The 23,228-nt window shown below is 38.2% G+C and overlaps 1 protein-coding gene across 5 annotated transcripts in view; it reads right to left on the reverse strand.

Moving 5' to 3' along the window:
- The window catches only part of NSD2 (nuclear receptor binding SET domain protein 2), a 97,045-nt gene that overhangs the window by 42,646 nt on the left and 31,171 nt on the right, over positions 1-23,228 (reverse strand). For all 5 annotated transcript variants that reach the window (XM_054514641.1, XM_036382066.2, XM_036382065.2 and 2 more), the window contains exon 2: positions 15,030-15,655. In XM_054514641.1, the coding sequence (XP_054370616.1) occupies positions 15,030-15,626 (597 nt within the window). In that variant the 5' untranslated portion in view covers positions 15,627-15,655. The remainder of the gene's footprint in view (positions 1-15,029; positions 15,656-23,228) is intronic.

Below are 23,228 nucleotides of genomic sequence, written 5' to 3' on the forward strand. Positions count from 1 at the left end.
TAGCTTTTGTTCTCTAACAGTGAAAAAAATCCACACTCCAATTAGAGTTTTGTTTTTAATTAGAAATATTGGCAAGTAAGCTGTGGTTTGCCTTTATCTTTTCAAGTAACTTCTGAGAGACCATCAGGAAGGCTTAATTTGATTTCAAATACATTACCTGAGCACTGGATGTAGATGTGGAAGAGTCAACCTCCCTCTGTATCGAATATTATTAATCAAGTTAAGTGCTATACACACAAATGTACTATTAGATTAAAAAAAAAAAACCTCAAAAAACCAAAACCAAACAAAACTCTCAGACTAGAACAGAGTGAAATATTGTCTTTATGTCTGAACAGAAACTACAGAAATAACCAGGTTTAAAACCCCAAGCCCTCCATCTTTCAGCTCTTTTTTCACATACTGAGAACTTGTAACATGAACCATTCCCCACATAACTTTTGTGAGATTTTTTTTCTGTTCCAGTTCTAACAGTAAAAGTTTGTGAGTGCTCCATTGATGCTGTAAAGCTATTTTAGCTGTTGGAAAACAATTACAGAACTATTTCCACTTCAAGGGGTAGAAATTAGCTACAAGGGTGTTTCATGTTGCCCTATGACAGACACATTTTTACTACATAATAAAGTTCAGCAACACAGACATTATTCACCAACTAAAACCATTTCACAGAGTTAGCTGCATTTTGTCTCTTTGGATTCATTTGTAATATTTGATATAAATAGAGTGCACCTTTATCTAGGTAAGCATTAACTCTGGAAAAAAGCACAGAATGTATCTCATTACACACCTATCACATATTTTATAAAATCATGTATTTTGAATCTCCTTTTTAATTTTCTAGTAGTAAATTTATATGCAACATTTATCATTCATCTTGTATAATACCAGCTCATCATTCAGAAGGCAGTTAAAATTAATTAGAAGAGGCAAGAGGAAAGAAAGAAGACAGATAAGAGAGCAGAAATCTAGAATTTATAAACAAGTACTAGGAGCATTATGCTGAATCAGAGTAGGTCACTTTACCTTGTACATATTTTCAAATCCAGCAAATACTCCCATAAATAATTACACATTATATCTCAAACACAAACAACTAAAATCTCTGATGTGCTGCAACTGCACAGACATTTATTTGCAACTCAAACATAGAGAGGTACATCCAGTCAAACCCCCTAAAACTCAATGTACTTAGAAATCCATTTCTCAAAGCTTTTAAAACTCTGCTTGGTAAACATACATGAAGCCATGTCCTCTGATTGCTAGGGACAATTGCTCATCCAGTGATTCAGCTTTTCTGATGAATTCAGACTTGGTTCATGTGACTCCAGCTGGAGCTACAATCCTATGTCTCAAGGTTTTTGGCTCTCTGAGGATTCTCTCAGACTGTCAGAAAACCCCTCCTGTGAGCTTGCCTCAAGTCCAGCACTCTCAACAGATCTAAAAGGTTCCAAGCAGATGTGAAAAATCAAATGCTCTTTCTAGCAGTTAAACATGATGTGAAAAGTTATGCTTAAAAGCCAAAAATTAAGAAGCCCATATGTCAGGGGCTGGTCTGGAAAAACATTAATCTTAAAACAACAAACCAACTTCAGCATTTCAGCTGAAGAGGTAGGATGGGATTTTTTTTCAATGAATCAACTTTTCAGAAATGTGAAAGTTACTCAGGAGTCTGAAACTCATTTTTAATTTATGACTCCCTGTATTCTTCAGAAAGTGCAACTAAGCTACAAAGATTTATGACTCTAGTCTGAGAGGGAGCTGGCTGGAATAATGAAAAGGCTCTAGCAGTGCTTCTAACTGCAGCATAATATAAAAGGGGTGGCAGTACAGGGGAGAATATCACATTCCAATGTGTCTACAAGCACTTCACAAAATTTTAGAAATGCCCAGAATTCTTTCATTATACTGGATCATGATAAAAAATTTTAAAATGACAGGCTCTGACAAAACCTGCAAGGTTTATCTGTGGTGGGCTTGATGTACTTACGTTTTTTTCTGTTGATAAAACATTCATACTGTTAAGAATTGCAAAATACACCCAGCATTCAATATCCACGGAGCTCTCATATAGGATTTTTAAGAAGTCTATAGAAAAAAATCACCACTTGCTCACTTCCATCTTACTTTACCACACCATTCTGGTTTAGTTTGATTTTCTCATTCTGGGAATTGCTCTGATGTATTCTATAGGTATCCCAACAGTAACCAATGAGGTGCAATTCCTGGCATGTACTTTGGACATGCAGCTGTAGGACACCAACAGTTTATTCAATACTCTCTCTCAGAAACATTTTTGCAAACCAAATGCAGTCACATGTATAGATTTTACAGTCATACGTACAGATTTTACTTCAGTATCCAGGTAGGGTTATTTTATTTATTAATGCAAGGGGGAAATAAATAATTTCCAAACAAATTTGCCACTCAGTCCCCTCCAGGTATCTCTCTTCTCATACACTGAGGACTGAAGCTCCTTTATAAGACACTTGTATTCTCTGCATTTTTAAAGAATAGGAGATCACTGTCAAGTTACAAAGTGGTATAGAAGAAAAGTAATTGGCTTGCAGTTTCTTTTTCCTCCCAAAGGAAACAGAAATTGTTGTTTAGGGAAGCCTGAACTCATAACAATATGTGTTCAGACAGCACAGGGCATCTGAGTGCACCCATGAAGATGAAGAGGCAGGACTAGAATAGAAGCACAGTCCTGTGGGCTGTGTGAGTGCAGGGAAGAAGAATGCAGGGAACATCTCCTCCAGCCAGGCCTGACCAATTCTTCCTCTGATGATATTGAAGCAAACAAATTAAGATGGGAAACTTCTGGTTCAGAACACAACTGTAAAGAAAAGGAAGATCACACAAAATCAAACTAGTTTAAAATGCCTTCTCCTCAAATTTTGGCTCCTTTGTGTCTTTTTCATAACTTCTTTGTTCTTGAAATTGTTCTCATTTGTAATTAGATCTCCTGCCCATCAATGTCAGCAGCCTCCCTGTGCTGCAGAGGAGCACAGAACACTCTCTGGTTCTGTCACTGCTAACTAAGTCTAGAGTGCCTGGCATATGCCCCATCCCATGACCTTTAACTGCAGTTTTGCCAGAATTAAAACCATTTAATTGCAGAACTTCCTTCACCTCTCCATCCTTAATTATAGGCAAGCTTTACAGCCTGAGGAACTCCCACCTCAGTCACCCTAGCCCCAAACTTTAAACCAGTTACACTAAACATCAGAAGGAAACAGCTTGGGATCTCAGAGTACTTTTCTACTTTAAGGAATCTGAGGATTTTGTTCCCCTTTCAAACAGGAGACTGCAGAGAATTTGCAAAGATGGGCAGTGCTGAGGTGGAGGTGATGACTCCCACACAGACTAATCCTAACACTGGATACACAAACCATTCCACAGGCTTTGCACTATTCAGGATGGCAGACACAGAAATTCCTGACTTTCTGGAGTAATGAAACAATTGCTTGGAAAGGCAGCTAGACGGATTTCAAGTTTATTTTGTCCAGGAGGATGTGGAATGTGAAAACTGAGGAAGTCCTTTACAGCAACTGAGTTTTCCTTTGAGAAATTATGACTAGAGGAGAAGCAGCATCCTCAAAAACTCATCTGGGCCATCAGCTGCAATAGGCTGAGAAGGACTGAAAAATAAAAGAAAAAATTAACATGCCTTTCCTCTTTCCTTAACATATGACAGATTTGTTTGTCATTCCCTCAGCACTTTCACAGGCAATGAGTGACAGGCAGATTGACAAGAATTCACAACACTGCTGTCAGCATTCTACCAGCCCAGAGAAGTGGCTTGGCCACAGAAAACACCAGTATTTAATTAACTTTGGCTACATTTGCTCAAAAAAAATCCAATCAACTTCCATTTAGTTTTAATCTGTCTGAATATGATGAGACAAGAACACACCATGAATAATAGGTCATTTCAAAGCTTAAAAGTCTCTCTAAATGACCAAAACCAAACTCATTTAAGGACAGCATCTTTACTGCATTGAGAGCTTTAGGTTTGTTTGTAGACTCTGCTATGAAAACACCATGATGAGTGTTTAGTAAACAAGGGAGAAAGGTAGAGTTTTAAAAAACACTTAGAAGGCTTATTAGGTGGTGTCAGATTGAGATTACTTTATCTCTTTTAAAACTACACAGTGATGTTTTGTGTGTATTTCAGCTATTTTGTGTGTATATGCTCATGTGCACACATATGCAAGCAATTATAACCCTTCAAAATTATTGCAAATTACCTTGAGCATCAAAGAACTAGTACCTCACTATATAAACTTGAAAAGCTATAGAAATCATAAAAAAAAATTCCTCTGCTAATTGTCACAAAGGGATTATGCAAACAACAATGCTGAGAACTGGTGAAGTTCTCAAGTCTCCACAACACCATAAGAATTTAATATTGGACAAAAAAAGTATGAACCATCAAGACAAGTGAAGACAGTAAACGCTTTTTTCTGTATAATGTAACTAGGAAGTACATATTGAACAGCTTAAGCTGCAGATATCTGGTATTTCCGTTTTCATTTTCAATTCAGTTTCACTCTGTACCAAAGAACTTCCACTTTCACTATAGCAGAGGGCCCTGCTGCAAACACAGACTGCTGGAGGTCCAGCTGCAGGCCAGGAGTAAAACAAAGCTCCTCACATTACAAAGAAACTAAACCAAAATAACCAAGGCCCCTAAAGAGAATATATACAAGTAAAATGCATTCTGAATTGAAGTTAGAACGCACAAACTTAGTCAAAGCTATTTCTTTCCTATGGAAAAAGTAAGATTTACTATGGAAAAAAGCTAAGACTGGTTGCTGAACAAACACACATTGTTTTTGTCTTCCTGCTATCTCCTTGTGCTGTGCTTTGTCAGCTAAAACTCCTACTGTCTCTCATGATCCTGTGTAATGAAAATAAAAGTGAAAATGTTTTGTTTTGTCTTCCCTGTCTACCAACACAGATAGAGAACTAAGGAAATGGTAGTACAGAAAAACTTCATTCCTTTCAGAGGTTCAGGAGAGGTGGTTGGTGTGTCTAGAGAAGAAGACAGCAACAGAACAGAAAATATTATTTTTGTAATATTTTACTGCTTGAATTTCCCAACGACTAAGGACATTAAAACCTAAAAAAACAACAAACCAAAGTAACAGGACAACAATCCCATGCCTTCCTTCCTCAAAAAAACCACCATAACAATTATGTTCTCATTTTGTGAAAATGTCAGGAATTTCATATGCCAAAAGACAAATCCACATTCAGTCTTCAGCCCAAGGCACCCAGGGACACAGGTACTGTCCCAAGAGTGACGTTCTGTATCCCACAGAGAAATGGCTGCTTCTCACTGTGTGACTGGGGACAAAAATCTCATTAAATCCAATCACTTCAAACCCCAAAACTACAACTACAGCTGATCAAAAGCAGTGCAAACTCCTCTGTATGGACTATTGCTTCAAATAAAAAAATGTGGCAAATTAAGTCTCATACTATGTGCTCATTCTATGTGATTCTGCCTATAAAAATACAGTATCCTCACAACCCTAACTGCCTAAGTTGTTTTAAATTTTTAAGATGATAATGCCCACATTATAGTGAATCTGTTTATCCCCAAAGGGCCTGAGAGGCCCTATGCTTATTCAAGTATCTCCCACATTCTAGGATGTAGGGGAGTATATTCAGATAGTATGACAAGTGACTGAATATATTAAGAATAAAACTAAAGCTTCTTCACTTGTTATATTCTGTTCACTAGGTAATGGAAGAATGCTGTGCAATTACATACTTGCAAACCACTGCCTACAGAGAGAATGTTTCAGGCAGAAGAGTAAAGAGTAAACCAGAACTTCACAAGATTACAGAAAAATATGGAATTATTACTACAAAATGGAGAAGGATGAGGAAGCAAAGAAAGAATCAATGAACTGGCAAAGTTTTATGTTCCATCTTCAGTAAAACAGAAGAGGACACTACAACAGAGCATTCAAAGGACTCCCAAAAGGCCATTGCATCCATATCTGCACAATTCAATCTGCAACAACCTCATAAAATGTACAGTGAGGAAAGACTGCTGAGGGGGAAGAGGACATGAAATGTCTACATCAGAACAGAAAAGCAAACAAACTCTATTCTGAATTGGCTTATTAAGTTTCTTAGATTTGTAATTGTTTCATATCAAACTAGAGATTTAACTAAAATCTTCCAAATTCAACTTTGAGAGCAATTATATTAAATGTATTTCATCAAGTTACCTTTCTTCTTCTATTACTAACCACTTACTGAAGTTCTTCTATCACTAAAAGGAGGTCAAATCTGACAGTGTGAAAAATTATGTTTGCAGAAGACAGTGTATTCTTATCTTCCTGCCACAACCCAGATTATTTTTTTTTCCCTCAACATGCTTAGATGATGAAGCTATAAAAGAATGTCAAAAAATGCTGAAGAAAATCACTGCAGACCTGAAAATTCTTCTTTGCTGGCTGAGGCTGTTTGAACCACATATTAAGTTTTATCACAATGGGTTTGTTTCTTCCATTTCTTCCCACAAAGTCATCTAAAGCAGTTAGTGAACAGCAGGCTGAGTATCACCATGCAGGACCCTTCTCTCCAGGAGGCAAAGTAAACAAAAGACAATAAAATTCATTCAAGTTTAGACAGGGATGTATGGGTTTTTTTCAGAATGTAGGTTGTGGATTTTAAAACAAGACAGAAGTTCAAATTTGTCTTTCAAATCAAGCAGTAAACTCCTGGTTCCATTTCAATTTTTTTTTTTTTCTGGCTTTGGTTCCCTCATTAGCAAGTCTCTAGCAGATGAGAAAACTCCATTTAAAAGCAAATCTGTCTACTCAAATCAGTCTTCCTTTACCCAAACACTATATAAGCAAGTATTTCAGACATAAACTTTAAATGATATTTTAGTAACTAGGACACAACTCTTCTTTCAGAGTAAAGAGCTGAAGAGAAACAGACTCAATCACTCACAGATTCAGTAAAACGTGATATCTGGAGCACTTCCCAATCCTAGGTCTTTCTTAAAAATATGGAGATTAGTTTCTTTCAGCTGTTTTACTGAATTTCTGCATTTTCATTTAGATGACCTCCTAAATTTTAAGTTACTGGCTTATTAATGAAAGGTTCCATGTTTCAGAAATTTAAACTAGATAATGTTTGATCATAATGAATACTCCCACCTTTTATACTGAGTATTAGGAAAAGATTTCTGCCTATATCCTGTGTATCTAACCTTCACCCACCCTCAACGGTTTAAACTTTTGATGTGGTATCTGGGTATAAAAGACAGTGTGGATACAAGATGCTACAGAAATCTGTAAAAACATAACTGCAGAGCCATGAGGAACTCTGGCATGGGAAATTATTATTTCTGAACAATTTCCATATGAAGTTCACACAGGATAACAGAGTGAAAGCTAAATCATCTCAGCATACCTACAGATTTTCAGAATGCCATATCCATATGTAGCTTGTTATCTGCATGTTCAAGATGCAAGAATGTTATCTACATTCTTCAAGATCAGAATCTGTAACAGGACCTCATCTTTAGCACTCTTCCACACCCTTACAGAGTTTTCCCAAGACACTTTCTGAACAGGTATCCTCCTCCTGGCAGCTCACAGACATGCAGGACAGCATGGGTACATGGTCTGAATCCTAATATTGCCAGAAAACTGAAAAACCCAAGTCCAGACAGCACTGCCAAAAGACCACTAGATTTACAGGACACTTTTCTGGGGAAGGCAGAGACTTATCTCTACCTTTTTTGTTTTAATAACAAGAACACTTCTGAAGGCAGCTGACTAAGCTTAAACAGAACAAATAATTATTGGGCAGAAAAGGGCTCTGTTAGTTAGCTAATATTTTGACATAGTCCAAGTACTACTTTGCTTTAGAGATCAGCCCTTTAAAATGAACTGCCATAAATAAAAGCAGGCATAAGAACTTTCACAGGTTCTCCTGTTACATTCACCTAGCAGGGCCTCCTCCTCTACAGATGGAATGCCAAATCAGTGGTTAATAAGCCTAAGACAGGTGGGGGAAGACAACCAAGAAAATCCTGAACAGACAGACATGACCTTAACTTGGCAATGCTGAAGCTTATTTCTGAAACATCCCTTATTTCCAACAATAAAAATGTACAGAAACCTGGGAAACCCCAAATCTTTGCAGTGCAAAATCATGATGCACATGACCAAAGTGCTGTCAATTCCACCAGAACTAAGATCCCAAATTGTTTCACTTCATCACAAGCATCCACAACATACACTCAAGTTGACATATATTTACCAAAAAACAAAACAGCAAAAAATAAATAAAATCAAGCTTTTTTAGCATTAGTTGCTGCTATGAGGTCACAAATTCCCTTCCTCACACAAGCACAGCAGGGCTTGTTTAACAAAGATATACAAAAGACTCAGTTTTCCCTCTTCCAGTGAGCTTTCAAAATAGTAATTTTTAAAAACAGTCCTTCTGAGAAGGGAATTAATTTCTGATTATTGACAACATACAGTTTTAGCTACTACTATTTTATGATGCATGGGAGCACAACTCCTGTAGGTACTTTAGGTATTCACAAAAAGCAAAAATATAAGCTAGCCCAGTTGGATCTCTTTATTTATAATTGAAAGATGATGAAAGATGTTAATAGGCAAACATAAAATTAGTGTCTGTGGACAAAGACCTCTTTTGGAGAGCCTAAAGTTCATCTGCCCTACATAAAATCCACTCTAAAACAAGGAAACTTGTAAAAGAGGTTGAACCCACTGCTCCAAGACAGATCAAAATATTTTGCTTTTGCTACTTTGCCTAAGGGTTACTACAAAATAGCTTTCTTTCTTGACAGAAGGGGGCTATAAGGGCCAGAAATTACATCTGGTACAGATCACTAATGTTTCCCAAATATCTGCCTGTAAATCCATCCAAGTAACACAACCCTAAACTGCAGATCTAACTCCTTGCTACATGTGAGACTTAGACATGCATTATTTTGGTTAAGCAGAACACGGAGCAGAGCAAGAGAAAGGCTAAAAAAACCCAAACAAACAGCGAAACAAGCAGCAAATTCCTTGCCAAACCAACCTATAGTGGCCAATACAGGAGGAGGAAAAGGAAAAGCTGAGATTTTAAATCATTTAAATCATGACATTACCTGTGCAACAACTGACAATAAATCTGGTCAGCTTATAAAACCAGAAACTGCCATTAATCTCTCAACACCATCTGCTGCTGACATGTAAAGGGAAGTTAGTTGTTCCAAAGATGGCTTGCTCACCACTTTACTTCATCTGTCATGTCCACCATAATGCCCAAAACACCAAAATAAAAAAGCTCTGGAATGCACAAACCAATGATAAATATGAAAAAATGCAAGAGATGCTGACATTCTTTGAATTTGACTTAGTTACATCTGGTCAGTTCTTTTCTACAGAAACCTGGCCCAGTGTTCAGAAGCAGTCAGGAATCAATAATATGCTAAGTACTATTTATAATGAAAAATAATGAAATTGAGAACAATATAGAAAACCATTAACATGCCACTGTATGCATTCACAAGACATTTATATTGTCAATGTCCTCTATTGTTCTGGTTCCTTATTCTAAAATAAAACACAAGACAGCAGAACCCAAAGGGCAGCACTGTGCAGAAACAGGGTAACATGAAGTAGCATTCTGGAATTGCTTCTAAAATATATGGAACAACACACCAGTACTGGACAAGCTGAAATTCAAAATAAAGCAAGTTTGTGAGAAATCTACACAATGACCAGTGTAAAGAGAAGTCCATGATCCCTATTTCTATTTTTATGGCAGCATCTAGCAAAACAAGTAGGCAGCAAATTGAAAAGGTGAAAGTGCTGCTTTATTGCCCTTCATGCACTGGATGCAAAACAGTAGAGTTACTTCAGTACAGGATGCAAAAAGCTCACACTGGCCCAAAAAGAACCCAAGGGCTCCTTCCATGAATTCAGCCATCTACAGCCATTAAATACAAAGTCACCAGCTCCAGAAAGCTCTGAGTCACAAACTGCTGGAGGCTGAATAGATCCAAAAGGAGCATCACTCTATGATTTGCAATCTCTGTATTTCCCATTATGCCTCCTCCACTGAACCCTACCCCGAGCTGGGGTGCTGAATTAAATGGCTCCTTGATCCAACTTGGTAGTGCTATTCTTAGACAGTATTTTTGTCAACACTTCAGGATATTACTTCATACTTGATTTGGATTCGCCCACCAATGTGTTTATGAAGAAAGAGGACAAAAAATGTATTTAGGGACCACTTCTTGGGACAACAGTTTTACGTAAAAAATGCACTTAAATCAGCCACTTTTACATACAAGAACAGGAAGTCTGGTATGGAAAGCCTGAACAAACACTCAGGTTTTCTGCAATTAATTTTGTAGCTACTCTGAGAATACTCCCAGCTTCTAATCTCCCCTCAAACCAGTACAATGCTGTATGCTTTTTAGTGCTTCTTAAAAGAACAAGTGGTTCTTTAAGATACTTTCCCAATGAGGCATTAAGAAAATCAATTTAAAGTACTGAAGTAACAATTACTGCTGCACATCATGAGCTGCTTAGCACTAACAAGTTCTCAAGGCTTAGCTAAATTTAATCCTTTACTAAGGGCTAATGCAAAACAGTATTTCAGAAACTCTTCCAAAAAGGGTAAGAAGTTATTTCTCTTGTTTCTGAAGGGATCACCCAGAAGAGATTTTTAGGATTAGTGGATTAGTCCTTCTCCTTTGGGATCCTGGTGACATCAGCCAGACAGCCTGTGTAATCACTTGCCTGAAGACAGGATCTGATACCTCAAGACACTCTATTAAAAAGGAAAACATAACTGAGTTCATTTTATCCTACAACTACAGATCCTGACTCCTGTGGTAGCTAAGCTGCAGATTTTGTGACAAGTACAGTAACTGTACTTTACCAGGAATTCCTAATAACGGATGATAAGAAATATTCAAGTCCTTTCCCTGAAAACACATACTTATTTTAATAGTTTTTCTTTTTATTTTTTGAAATTAAGACAAAATGAGCAATCTTGGGGTCTCTCTGTACCATCTGCAATGGGATAATAAAACATTCCATGAACTCCATTCTCCAATATTACAAAGTGAACTTGTTGCTTTGTACTGGCCTCTACCTGATCAGATGCAAACATCAGAGAAATATCATCACCTTCAGTGGTCCCCAGCCTCCTGTATTTAGTTACCACAGACACTATTAGAAGATCATCCTCAGACTGTTTCAGTTCTACCCTTCCTGGGTTTTTTAATCTTTGCCAGTATGTAGATATTGGATATAATTGAGCTAGCCAGAAAGTTTTTCTCTGTGAAGGTGAAATGGCAACATAAACATATGACAAGGACTAGTGGAATTCCTCCAGCAATTTGCAATTGCCCCCCCATGTAGCTACTGCAAGGTCATTAAAGGCCACGTCCTGCAGAGAGTAAAAACCTGCCAAGTTTCTGGTATAATACTAGAAGAGAACCACAAGAAAAGTGGATAGGAAGCTATGTGGAAGGTATAGTTTTTGGATCACGTACATGTATCACACAGCTGGAAACCTTAAACTAGCAAGTAGAGCAGATGTGGACTTCCAGGTTTGTTCTGGACAGAGTGCTGCTGCTTTTGTGAGCTACTGCACCCATGCTGGGAAGCCAGGCCAGGAAGCCCAGCCAAAAGGGCAAACTGCCACTTGTAAGCCCATCCCAGCTTCTGCAGAACAAGCTCAGATGTGCCAGGGTCACAGACTGGGCTGCTCCCACAGCCAGAGAGCACAGACCTACCCTGGGACCCCCAGCATGAGAGCTGCACATGTATGTACTCTCTGATTCCTGTACAGAAACCCTGCATTGCTCTAGGGATCATACTGGGATTACTTCACATCAATATACGAAATAAACCTCTGCTGTTCTCCTCCAAACAGGACTGCTTCACTTCTAACACAAGCAATGAGTAAGAAAATCTCACTCCTCAGTGGCAGTGAAAACAGTGACTTGAAAGCAGTCAGGACAAATCCCAGTCCCAGGATGGCACATGAGCAGCTCCAGGAGCCCACGATTCTGGCACTGATTCAAACCTCTAACATGTGATACCCACCACCCATAACCCAGAACATCCAGGGGTGCACTGCCTTGGCTTTAAAAGTTGTGAAACCAAGCCTTATCATGAGAGGCCTGGATTTTAAAGTGAATTCCTTAAGTGGAGAGAAGGGTGAGAAGAGGGAGGGGAGGAGGAAAGAGGCAGAGGTTGTCCCACTTCATCTCCTTTACCCTGGGAAAATGAAAGCAGTACAGCTGTTTCTCAGAAACCTGGAAAAGCTGGTGGTTATCAACAGAAATCTAACTCACATTACAGAGTGGACAGATCACATTTACTCCCAGCTGAAAACTAACTCACCGACAATGTTTTAAATAGCCTTCATTTCTGTTAACAAAAGATGCCCAAACAACAAGAACACCCAACAGCAGAGCACTGGAACATTTGTTACATGATATGCCTCTCACCTCAGTGCAATAGTAATCTGCTGTGTCCATCAGACAGAGATCTAATTACCTACACAAAAGGCAGCATTTGAAACATGGTGATTTTTGTTAAATCAAAGGAGTAAGAGGCTGGACAACAAGAAATTGAGAGAGAAACCAGATGAAAAATAAAACCAGACAAACAGGTTCTGCATTAACTTGTGACCTACACTAAACAGGTACCTGAGTGCAAAATTAATCAGCTTTTACTCTAAGAATATTTACCTGATTTCCACTTTGCAGCCACAATCAGCTACATAAAACCACAGTATGATGCACTAACATTAAGGCTGTGGATGCTGGCCATGGAGTTTCAGCTAGAGACTGAAACCAAAGAACACTGATACTAAGACATTACAGTTATCATCACAGAAAACACATGTATGTCACAAGCCTGACAAGTGCACATGGACAAACACTTGAAACATCTCCTTTACCTGTTCCCTCATATTTGTTTTTCCTTATTTCAAACCTGCACAGTTGCAAACCCTCCCTGTGACAGAAAGAAAAGCCCCAGGTTTTTTACAAACAGGGAGTTATAAAATAACATCTTGCAACCTTTAAATGCTTCTCCTTTTGACCTTTGTGCTTTAAAGTGCACCATGCTAGGAAAAAAAGAATGTGACCCTATGTTTCAAACTCTCTGAAAAGAGCAGGGTTGCAATTTTGCAAGGGCTGAGATGGAGCAGGTGGCTGCCTGGATTGGGTGGTTTGGTAGCTCAGGGGTTTGGCACAGGAGCAAATAACCCTATCACTCAGCAGCCACTGAGCCCCAACCACTCTGGGAAACAGTGCTGATGTGGTTTTCTCCTGATCATTTCTGCCCAAAAGACAACTCAAAGAAGCCAGACAAATCTTTCTTTTCATTTAATATGAACTGTGCACCAGGAAAATTTAAAGGCCACTCTCAATGGACAAAAAGTGTTAAGGGCTTCAGAACAAACTGCACAGGTGGACATATTAAATATCACCTTCTCTTTCTGACAAAAACCAAAATAACAAAACCACACAAATATGCTTCAGTTGCCAATGCTATTTAACATGCCACCTTCCAATTTATCCTTATTAACAATGAGCTGGACAAAGAATTACTCGAAATATCAACTCTGCCCATACCTTTTATCCCTGAGTAATGATTCAGAAAAGTCTGAACCAGTTAAGTGTTAAAACATTCTCCTTACCTAAATTAAAGACAACAAACTCTTGAACAACATTCCTGAAAACATGAGTATTGATAATTTTAGGATAAATTACACATTCAAACCATAAACAAACGATAAATATTTCTGATACCTAGAAACACATTTACACAGTTCTGTGAACTCATTTATTACTTAGTTTTATTGAAAAGAACTGCAAATAAAATCAGCAATACAGTAACTCTGCTTCTTCTCTGTATGTGTGACCTTGGAAGAAAGTAACAATCAACAGGGCTGTGTTAATGGCAGGACTGGATGGTCTTAGAGGTATTTTTCAGCCCATGAGTCCATGATTAACTGCAGCTGACAGAAAACCATAACATACGTTCTGTGTTTAAGGTGTGCAAAACCAGGACCTTTCAACAATCCAAAGCATTCATTAACATTCACCATTGTTATACAACACCATTCTGAATTATTCACTGAGAAACTTAATATACATAGAAGTATCCCTGCTATGTAGGGTTTTTCCTCTGAGATAAAGTTATTGCAAACCACATTCCTTTAAATGGAGTCTAGCAATAAAAGCTAAATAAAGGGGGAAAAGGGTTCCCAGCAGCATTCTTATTTACAATCTGGTAAGGCAAATTAAAAAAAGTTTAAACATTACTGCCAATGCTTAAAAGAAGTAAAAAAACCAAAGAGCTTGACCACAAAATTAATGTCACCAAATACAAGATCTAGATATTTTCAATTAAAATAAGTCACTGGGTTATAGCAAGCAAAACCAGCTCTTTTCAGATCACAAACAGGCATAGGGACTATATTCCAGTTGCCAAAATCTGATGGCAGAGGCCAGCTGATCAGCCAGCTGACTGCTGAGTACATTTTTCTTTTAATTCAGAACCAGAAATAGAGAAAAGTGAAGGTTTCTTTTCTGAAACATCTGCTTATTAAGAAGCCAGAATATCTCATTCTCCAGGAGCTAAAGATCATCTCTACCTCAGTTTCCTTGCTCAGGTGCACATGGTGACTAAGTCTTGGCTACAAGTCTAGAGGAAGTTTCTGCTTCATACATCACATACTTCCACATGCCCTGATTTGCTCTGGAGACTTTACTGATATGGAAACTGAATTTATGGAGTATTCCTATCCTGGGGAAGAAACAGGTACCAGAACTAGACTGCATCTATTCTTTTTTTGCAACAAAGAGAGGCACAGAAAATTACTCCCCCCATTTGTGAGGGGCACCTACTAAATGCCTGAAGATGAGCATACAAACACTGAAACTCCTGTATGATTAACAAATCTCACAAAACACAGAAAACACTAAAAAAAAAAAATACTACCTTCTTTTCAGTGGTGCTGGAAGTCTTTGATACTAACGCTGTTTCAACAAGACCCTGCTCAAGTAAGGAGTCATATTTTATGCTTCTTTTTCTGCTTCTCCTCTCCTTGTTTGCTGGCTTTTGTTCGTTTTCCTCCGACTGAGACACATCTGCACCATTGTCTCCACAAATGGAGGACTCAAAAAGGGGCTTCCCATTCATGTAGGTTTTAGTGATTTTCAGCTTTATTTCTGGAGACCCATTCTTGATAGGAGTAGTGTTGGGGGGTGTTCCAACTCCCTTGATTTCCTGAGGTTCAAAGCGCAGCTTGGCATCCTGGGCCCCGGACTCGCCATTAAACACCCGAGAGGTCAGATCTTTCAATTTATCAGCTGGAATAAATGGAAGAGTCTCATGGCCATTATATTTTTGCATGACACCTTCCTGTAGAGTGGCAGAAAGTTGTGCTTTGCCCAAGTAGACAGAACATTCACGATTCACTTCACAATTCTGAGGTTTCCCATTGGTATTTCCAAGGATTTCTGGTACCTGCTTCATTTTGATGCAGTTAATTTTTTGAGTTAACAGTTGAGAACTTCTTTTGATGCTAAAGTCCATTCAGCCCAGATGTTTCCAGTCTTACACTGCTATAATAAGACAAAAAGACAAAAATATTTTTAACAAGAAATGTCAAAAGCTAATAAGTATTCAGATAGACATCAGCACTAATATAAAACTCAACATACTTCATTAGAGTTTTACTAACAAAAGCTTTGTTTACAGTCTTCAGAGGCAAAATGCCTCAGTATCTGTTAATATGCATTACAAAAGAATTCCAAGAAAAACAGATCTATGAATCATCAATTTTATTAAATCGAAAGTGGAAAGCAAAACCACAGCTTTCATTTTAACCATTTGTTAACCATCTACAGCATGAGTGTTGCTTACAATAGCTACACAAAGGTACTCCACTATATAAAACAAGTAAGGGATTAGACCTAAGATAATATCATTATTAACAACATAAACCAGATGAGTTTATCTCCAAGAGGTTGTGCCAGCATAAAAACCACCCAGGCTGTGTTCCTGTAGAACCTACACTATGGACAGCAGCATCACAAGCTTCCCTTCCTCACTCTCTGAACTTCAACCATCCATCAAAACACACCCCTGCAGAAACACCACAGCTCAGACAGTCTCCAGACATTTCTCAAGGTATTCTGGCTGTAAGAATGAATAAAGAGTGAGCATTTTGGGCCAGAAACACCAGCCCACTGGGAAACAGCTAATCCTTCAGGCCAGTGACCATACTGGACACAATTTAAATGATCAAAGCAACTCGTGGAATTTTAGATTTTTCATGGCAACAATATCATCTACTATCATCCACTTTTCATACAGAAATTTACAAACATGCAACAAGCTAAAACTGCACTATTTTCTGCCTTAAACAAGTTCTCCAAGGGTTCTAAAAGCTAACCCTGCCTATTTCAACATTACACCACTGTAGCAAACAAATCAGTCTGGCAGAATGACTCCTTTGTGCTCCTAAAGATGATGGTTTCAATTTTTAAAATTCACATGCATAGATTCTTCATATTACTGAGTCCAGTATATACACAATATAGAAAAATACACCATCATAAATATTATGAAAGCTCAGCACAATAATCATCATATCCATGCTCAAGGTAACCAATTTCATATATGAGTAAGTCCAAGGACTGTCACACCGAATCAAAATTTCATCAAATCTTGTCTCACGTGCTTACAAAAAAGTGCAGCAAAACCCATGATGAATAACTATTGAATTGTCAGTTGCTATGGGAGAAATCACTTCTGAATCTCACCTTGTTTATTAATGCACACAGTTATAATGCTTACAACTGGCATATTCCTCCAACTTGCATTTTTGATAGCTCTACATCAGGAGTAGCAACGTAAAGATGTTCATAACTGAGCATTGCTGCAGCCTGCCAAAGCTTCTTAAGGATGTCAAGCTTGAATTCAAAGCAGCTGACGAACATGAAACCTTTTCATTTACAAAGATGCAGGAAAAAAAATTAAAAATCATAACTCAGTCTCTCCTTAGCAAGTAGTCCCATCTCCCTAACATGCTGCTCTAAAATATCTACAAGATAAAAGGGTGTCTTTCCACACAAGCTATATAGACTCATTTGAGAGATGAAAACCCTTCTCCCTCCAGGCACAAACAGCAGCCTAAAAATCTGGCATTAAACAAGGCAAGGGCAGTGTACCTGAACTCCAAGTGAATCTGCAAGAGAAAAAATTCTAATTTTTCTTTAGCCAGATGAAATCAGAATTACCAATAAAATCTCTGATAAAATGAGTAGAAAGCAGCCAACTATATTAATTCTTCTTAAGAGGAATCAGAGATAAAAGGAAACTCAAAACTCAATCAGAAGAGAATAAATTACTAAACCTAAAGGGAACTCATGTCCTTTCACAGTATATTCTCTGAAAACATGGACATGAGACAAACTCTCAACCCAATTAATAACACGACAGTGTTTCAAGCTGTGAATCAGCAGATTTAACTGAAATCACATTTCTCTTAAGAAACAACTAGTGACAAATTCTATAAATCTCTGGGCAAAGGCAAACCTTCTGGGAAGAACATCACACAGTTACAGAGAGCAAAATTCCTTAGAAAAACCGCCAAAACCAAGAACAAAACAAGCAAACCAGCGGTCTGTTGTTAAATCCGTACTTCCTCCGCAGGGATCCCTAACGGAGCAAAGCCGAGAGGGGATTTGGGCATCCAAGTTCCGAATTCCCTGCGGCCGCTGCGCCCTCCAGTGGGCGCCGGGCTCGGCGCGGCTCTTCCCGGCCCAGGAGCAGATTTAGGATGGATCCATAAACTGCTGACCAGGCCATGGATGGATTTCTGCATCGGGCCAGCTGTACCTCCTAATCCACACTGTGCTGCTGAATTATAAATCTTACTCTCATCACATACGTCTTGAAGCTACAAAGCCATCAAGCTTGAGGCACACCTCCAAAAAAGCAGTAAATAATCCAGTGAGACTGTGTTAGTGGTGCACTGCATCTCAGGACACTGATGAATTAGAATGGGTATCTTAAGAATATCAAAACATCAAAATTGCCATAGTCACAGAATAACTTAGGCTGGAAGGGATTTCCTTGGATCATCTATTCCGACCCCTTGCTTAAGCCAGATCAAACTTCTCAAGGCCTGGTCTGAACAATGACCCGCAGATAATCAACTTAAAAACTATGGCTTAAAAAATCAAATTATTGTCTTTCTAGCTAATAAATTTAACAGTTTGCACTCCATATTACAAAAACAAAGCAAACCGACCAACAAAAAAAACCAAACCAACCAAAAACAACAACAACAAAAAACAGAATAAGAAACCAAAACAAAAAGACCAATAAATGAAAGAGCCTGAACTTTAGGCAGTTACCTTGATTTGCTCAATCCATCTGAAGATACACAGATCTCAAGAACTTCAGTGAGTGAAGGTTCAGTTAATGACTCTCACTAATACAGGTCACTAAAAACAGCTGAAAGCACTGAAAAAGGCTCCTCAGATCACTGGAGCCAAGAGACAACAAACCAGGTGTAATACTGGTAAAAGGAGGAAGTTAATGTACCCACAACAATCGAAAATGGGAAAATGAAGACAAAGGCAGTAATTTGAAACTGTAAGATATCAGAATCAGGAGATACAGATTATAAAACATGGGAGATAGACCATGTTCGTACAAAGATTTAATGGAACCAAATGAGTAGAGGCTTAAAGTAAGAGGCAGAATAATGGGCTAAGATAACAGATGTGAGTACCTAACAGAAAATATAATCCCATGGGGAGATGAGACATGTAGACAGCAATTTGCAGGTTAGTCACCATCTCTAGGACAACCAGGGGGATGGAAATCAGTGATACACATCTCACTCCTTGCAAAAAATAAGCTACATTTTCGGGTCTGGATAAAAGAAAGAAAATCTACACATGGGAAAAACAAAGAGTTTCAGGAAAGAAGATAAAAATTTAAGCCAGTTATATTTTGCATCACCTTTACTATACAAAACTTCATGGTTTCTTCACTATAAGAAAAAGAAGGACCAGGCCCTTTGCGAGAGGAGGGGACAGAGCAGGAAAGAAGGAGCAAGGAGAAAATAACCACCAACCAAGCAGTGCTGCTGTGAGTCTGGAATTAATGCAAGGAGATCTAGAACGGCAAGACATGAAGGAATTAAATAAGATAGATCACAGACAAGATCTGGTTGATTCAAGTTGTAAGAGTAAGGTCCTGAAGCAGCTGAGCATACAATTAGATTTGGAGGTAGAATCAAGTGCACTCATGCTGGACCACAGTATCACACAGGAGCAAAAGCAATCCCTTATCTTTTTCTAGATGACTCTGTATCTATTGAAAAGGAAAGTGGGGGAGGGCAGGGAAAGGAAGGGGACAAAAGCATCACACACTAGTAGCAGCTAATGAGCTTAAGCCAGTATCGTCCCATACTGAATGTCTGGTGACCCAACAAGTACAATTTTCACTAACAAAGGGGAAAAAAAACATTATAACCAGGAGTCTGCTGAATAAACATGATATTTTGGCTTGTGAACAAATAGCTTTCAGTATGGAAGATTTCTTATCAGATCAAGGTCTCTAGAATTTTTAATCAGACAATGACAACTGGACAATCCTTGCAATGGCTTTGTAAACATTTTCATACTTAAAAACCAGGTTCTATATAAGGCAAACTATCTTGCAGACATTTTAAATCATGCATTAATTACTTGAAAGTTCATCATCTGACAGGAGTCATGAGTCAAATGCAGTTAGCGTGCATGTCAGATTCCTCCTTCACTGGCCAAGCCACTATCATTTATGTGATATTTATTAGCCATTTCTTCCACATCTGCTGTAATTTCAGAGATGCTTTTCTGGTGTGTCAGAAAGAATGGAGTACTCCATTCCTTTCACTTCTGCCAGAGGGAGGGACCTGAGTAAGTAACCACCAACAAGCATCTCTATTAAATATAGCTTTTATTTCGTCTAAGGGTTTTCTTACTCTGGTGAATTACTTGGGCCTGGCACAGGAAGGTGGGGGAAAGAAGGGGAGGATGACAAATTTCAATACAAATTCACAGTAAGAGAACTTTTTCACAAAAGCTATTTTTATTACCTACAAATCAGGCTTTCAGCTGGCACTAAAAAGCTAATAGATGGCTAATGCTTTTTTGTGTTAATATTGCTTTCTGGTAAGTGTTCTCAATTGTCTCATCAATTTTAAGACAAAAGGTTATTCCTATTTTCAGATCAGAATGAGAGAAAATACTTAACAAGATTAAGAAGGTTACAACACTTTTTTTTGCTAATACATTTAAATCTTGAGTATGCTTACTCATATTATCTTGTATAAAACCCCTAAAATATCAAATAGGGTATTAATAATATCAAATAGATGAGTATTTACTATTGCGTAGTACACTGTAATTGTTCTTCACTGCATTAAAACAATGAAAATTGTTCTTCACTGCATTAAAACAATGAAAAATTACTACAGGATCTAAACATAATTTTATTTTAGAAGAAAACACAACTAAAAATTGCATTGCAAGATTGGCCAAAAGTTATCACAAACCAGTTCTAGCCAGAAAATTCAAAAACAGCATCTCTCATGAAACCTTTACTGTAGTAGCTGAGATAGAATTGAAAATAAATATACCAAATCTTTCTAAAATTTATGAATCTTAGGAAATTTTTTAAAAAGCATCCCTCCAAAGGAGACGATTTTTAATGCAAAAGCACCTGAAGACTTCATTAATCTTGCAGAAGATATAACAAGATAAAGCACATTTTGAAAATTCTGTGAAGAAAGTTAGTGTACTTACAGTTGCACTTACTACCCAATATTACTTGCCACCAAATATTTTTCTTGAGAAAAAAAAAGTATCCATCTTTTAAAATTTGTTTTGGATTTGCTTTTTTTTTTTTCCCTGATGGATAAAATTTCTGAACTTCAATGTCCCAGCCTACTTTCATGAACCAAAACAAGTATTTACTGCCTTCCTACCAAGACAATACCAACTTGTACATTTAACAACTGTAGAATGGAAAGCAATTCTTCCCTTCAAATGCCACTTGCTACTGCAGAAAGCAAGCTTACAAAATGGATGGACTTGCTTTCTTATTCTTCCTTGGGAAAAGCTTTTGCAACCAACCCTTTCATGTGGACAAGGCTGGAAGAGTCTGTACGAGGATTCCTCTCCATTAGTTCCTTTTCTTAAAATCACAGAAATATTTTTTCCACTCCTGCAGAAATTTAATGTTGCCAGTTCCACTCATGCTGCTGGAGATGGGTGAAGCAATGAGATATATTTGAGTAAAATCAAATTCTTCTAAGGTGTTGTAATTCTGTCTGAAGAGAGACTACACATACCACTGTGGTGGGACCACAGATCACACAGAAAAGAATGGCTTCTCCTCTGCACATAAGCAGGGAGGAACACTGGTGCCTAAAATGGTAGGAACTACTGAATATAACACCAGTATTTATTAAATACAAAAAGGCAGCCCCCAAACCTGAGACTTTCCAAAGGGAATGGCCCCTCTCTAGCAAAACAGGACTCAACAATTCAGTACTTGCTCAGTTTAGGTCTTTGCTCACCAATGAAATGATGTCTCTCCCTGTCTTTCAGCTCAGAGTTGTGCACCTGGCATCTGCATAGCTTGGGAACAAAGAACCAAACACAATCACACACAGTCTCAAATAGCACAGCACTTCAGTGCAGAGCTCATTATTTATACTGCTTTTTCACCTGGTCTAACACTACTTTAATTTCCCATACTTTTTAAATCCCACTGTCTTTTTTAGTCAGCATCCCACCCCTACTCCTTGCACCACGCTTTCCGGATCTGGATCCTCTGGCTTACATAATATTCACTGCAGCAGATAAACACACTATAATCTGTTTCCTCTTCACTGTGGCCACTGATTCTGCTCTTATTCCCCTATGTAGTTGTGATAGCATAGCAATTGCCTGAAGCTTCACCAAGAGAATCATGAAAGTTTCTGATTGTTCGAATTCTGAGGGAATTCAAGGAAGGGAAGATCAAAACTGGGATGACACCACAAAATGTTATAGGCAATGAATCAAACTGCAGTGTTAACAAGATGCTATCTGCTACATCTCTACAGAAATCAGTGTTCCTCAGATCTGACCAGACAGCAGCTAACTAATCCAGAGGCTACAGTCATTTTGCCTAGACCCTGACAAGTCTGCTATCTTTGTCTACCACAGCATTAAAACTGTTCATCCAAGTGGGTGCATTTAAATGCCAGAAGCACACTTGGTGCCTTGGAATCATTCTAGGAAGTGGCAGTGACACTGGAGACATGTGAGACTTTGCCAACACTATGAAGGCCCAGCTGTACGTACACAGAGAGGGCAAAATAATCCTGGAGCAGCATTTGGCCACATCTTCTGCTGTTTACAGAAGCAGCAACACATTGCACTCATAGTGTACCTCTCTGTTGTAGGCAGGTAATGTGTACAAAGAGCTGATTTCTTTCACCCAGTACTTTCAGCTTCACATCTCATAGCATTAGCTAAAGATCTGGAGGGTAAAGGTCCCAGGTGATTAATCCTGACTCCACAGCACCACAGAATTTAACTTACAGATATGCACCATTCACTAAAACCTGCACATGTCCACATCTGAATGGAACTGACTATAATGTGATCCTGGCCATACTGTGCTAATTCTGATCTCCTTCACACAGACCATAACCGTTTACATGCAACTACATTAATAATTCTATCAATGTATTTCCTTGAGGCAAAACACACACACAGAGGGAACTGGCAGATGTATGCCAGGAACACTCAAGCAAGGCCTGAGACTTCAGACATTAGACACTCTTCAAACAAACCCAAATACTTGCTATGAAGTGGCCTTTCTGGTTTGGACATTATTTGAAGTATTTCCCTGTGCTGGAGATTTACCATGCTCCTGCCAAAATGCATTACCATCATTCTCAGAGCTCTTAATTCCTTTTTTATTTCTTTTACTACATCTATATCAAAAATCTCTCAGAAAGTGATTATTGTAACTGTTAGAGGTAAAAGGTCTGGAATTTGAGTTTCTGTAGATATAGTGTACCTTATCCATTCCACTTGAAGACAGAAAGATAAAACACTTCCCTGTCTAACAAACCAA

This window comes from Molothrus ater, chromosome 4, assembly GCF_012460135.2.
Source record: "Molothrus ater isolate BHLD 08-10-18 breed brown headed cowbird chromosome 4, BPBGC_Mater_1.1, whole genome shotgun sequence".
NCBI classification, from domain to species: Eukaryota; Metazoa; Chordata; class Aves; order Passeriformes; family Icteridae; genus Molothrus; species Molothrus ater.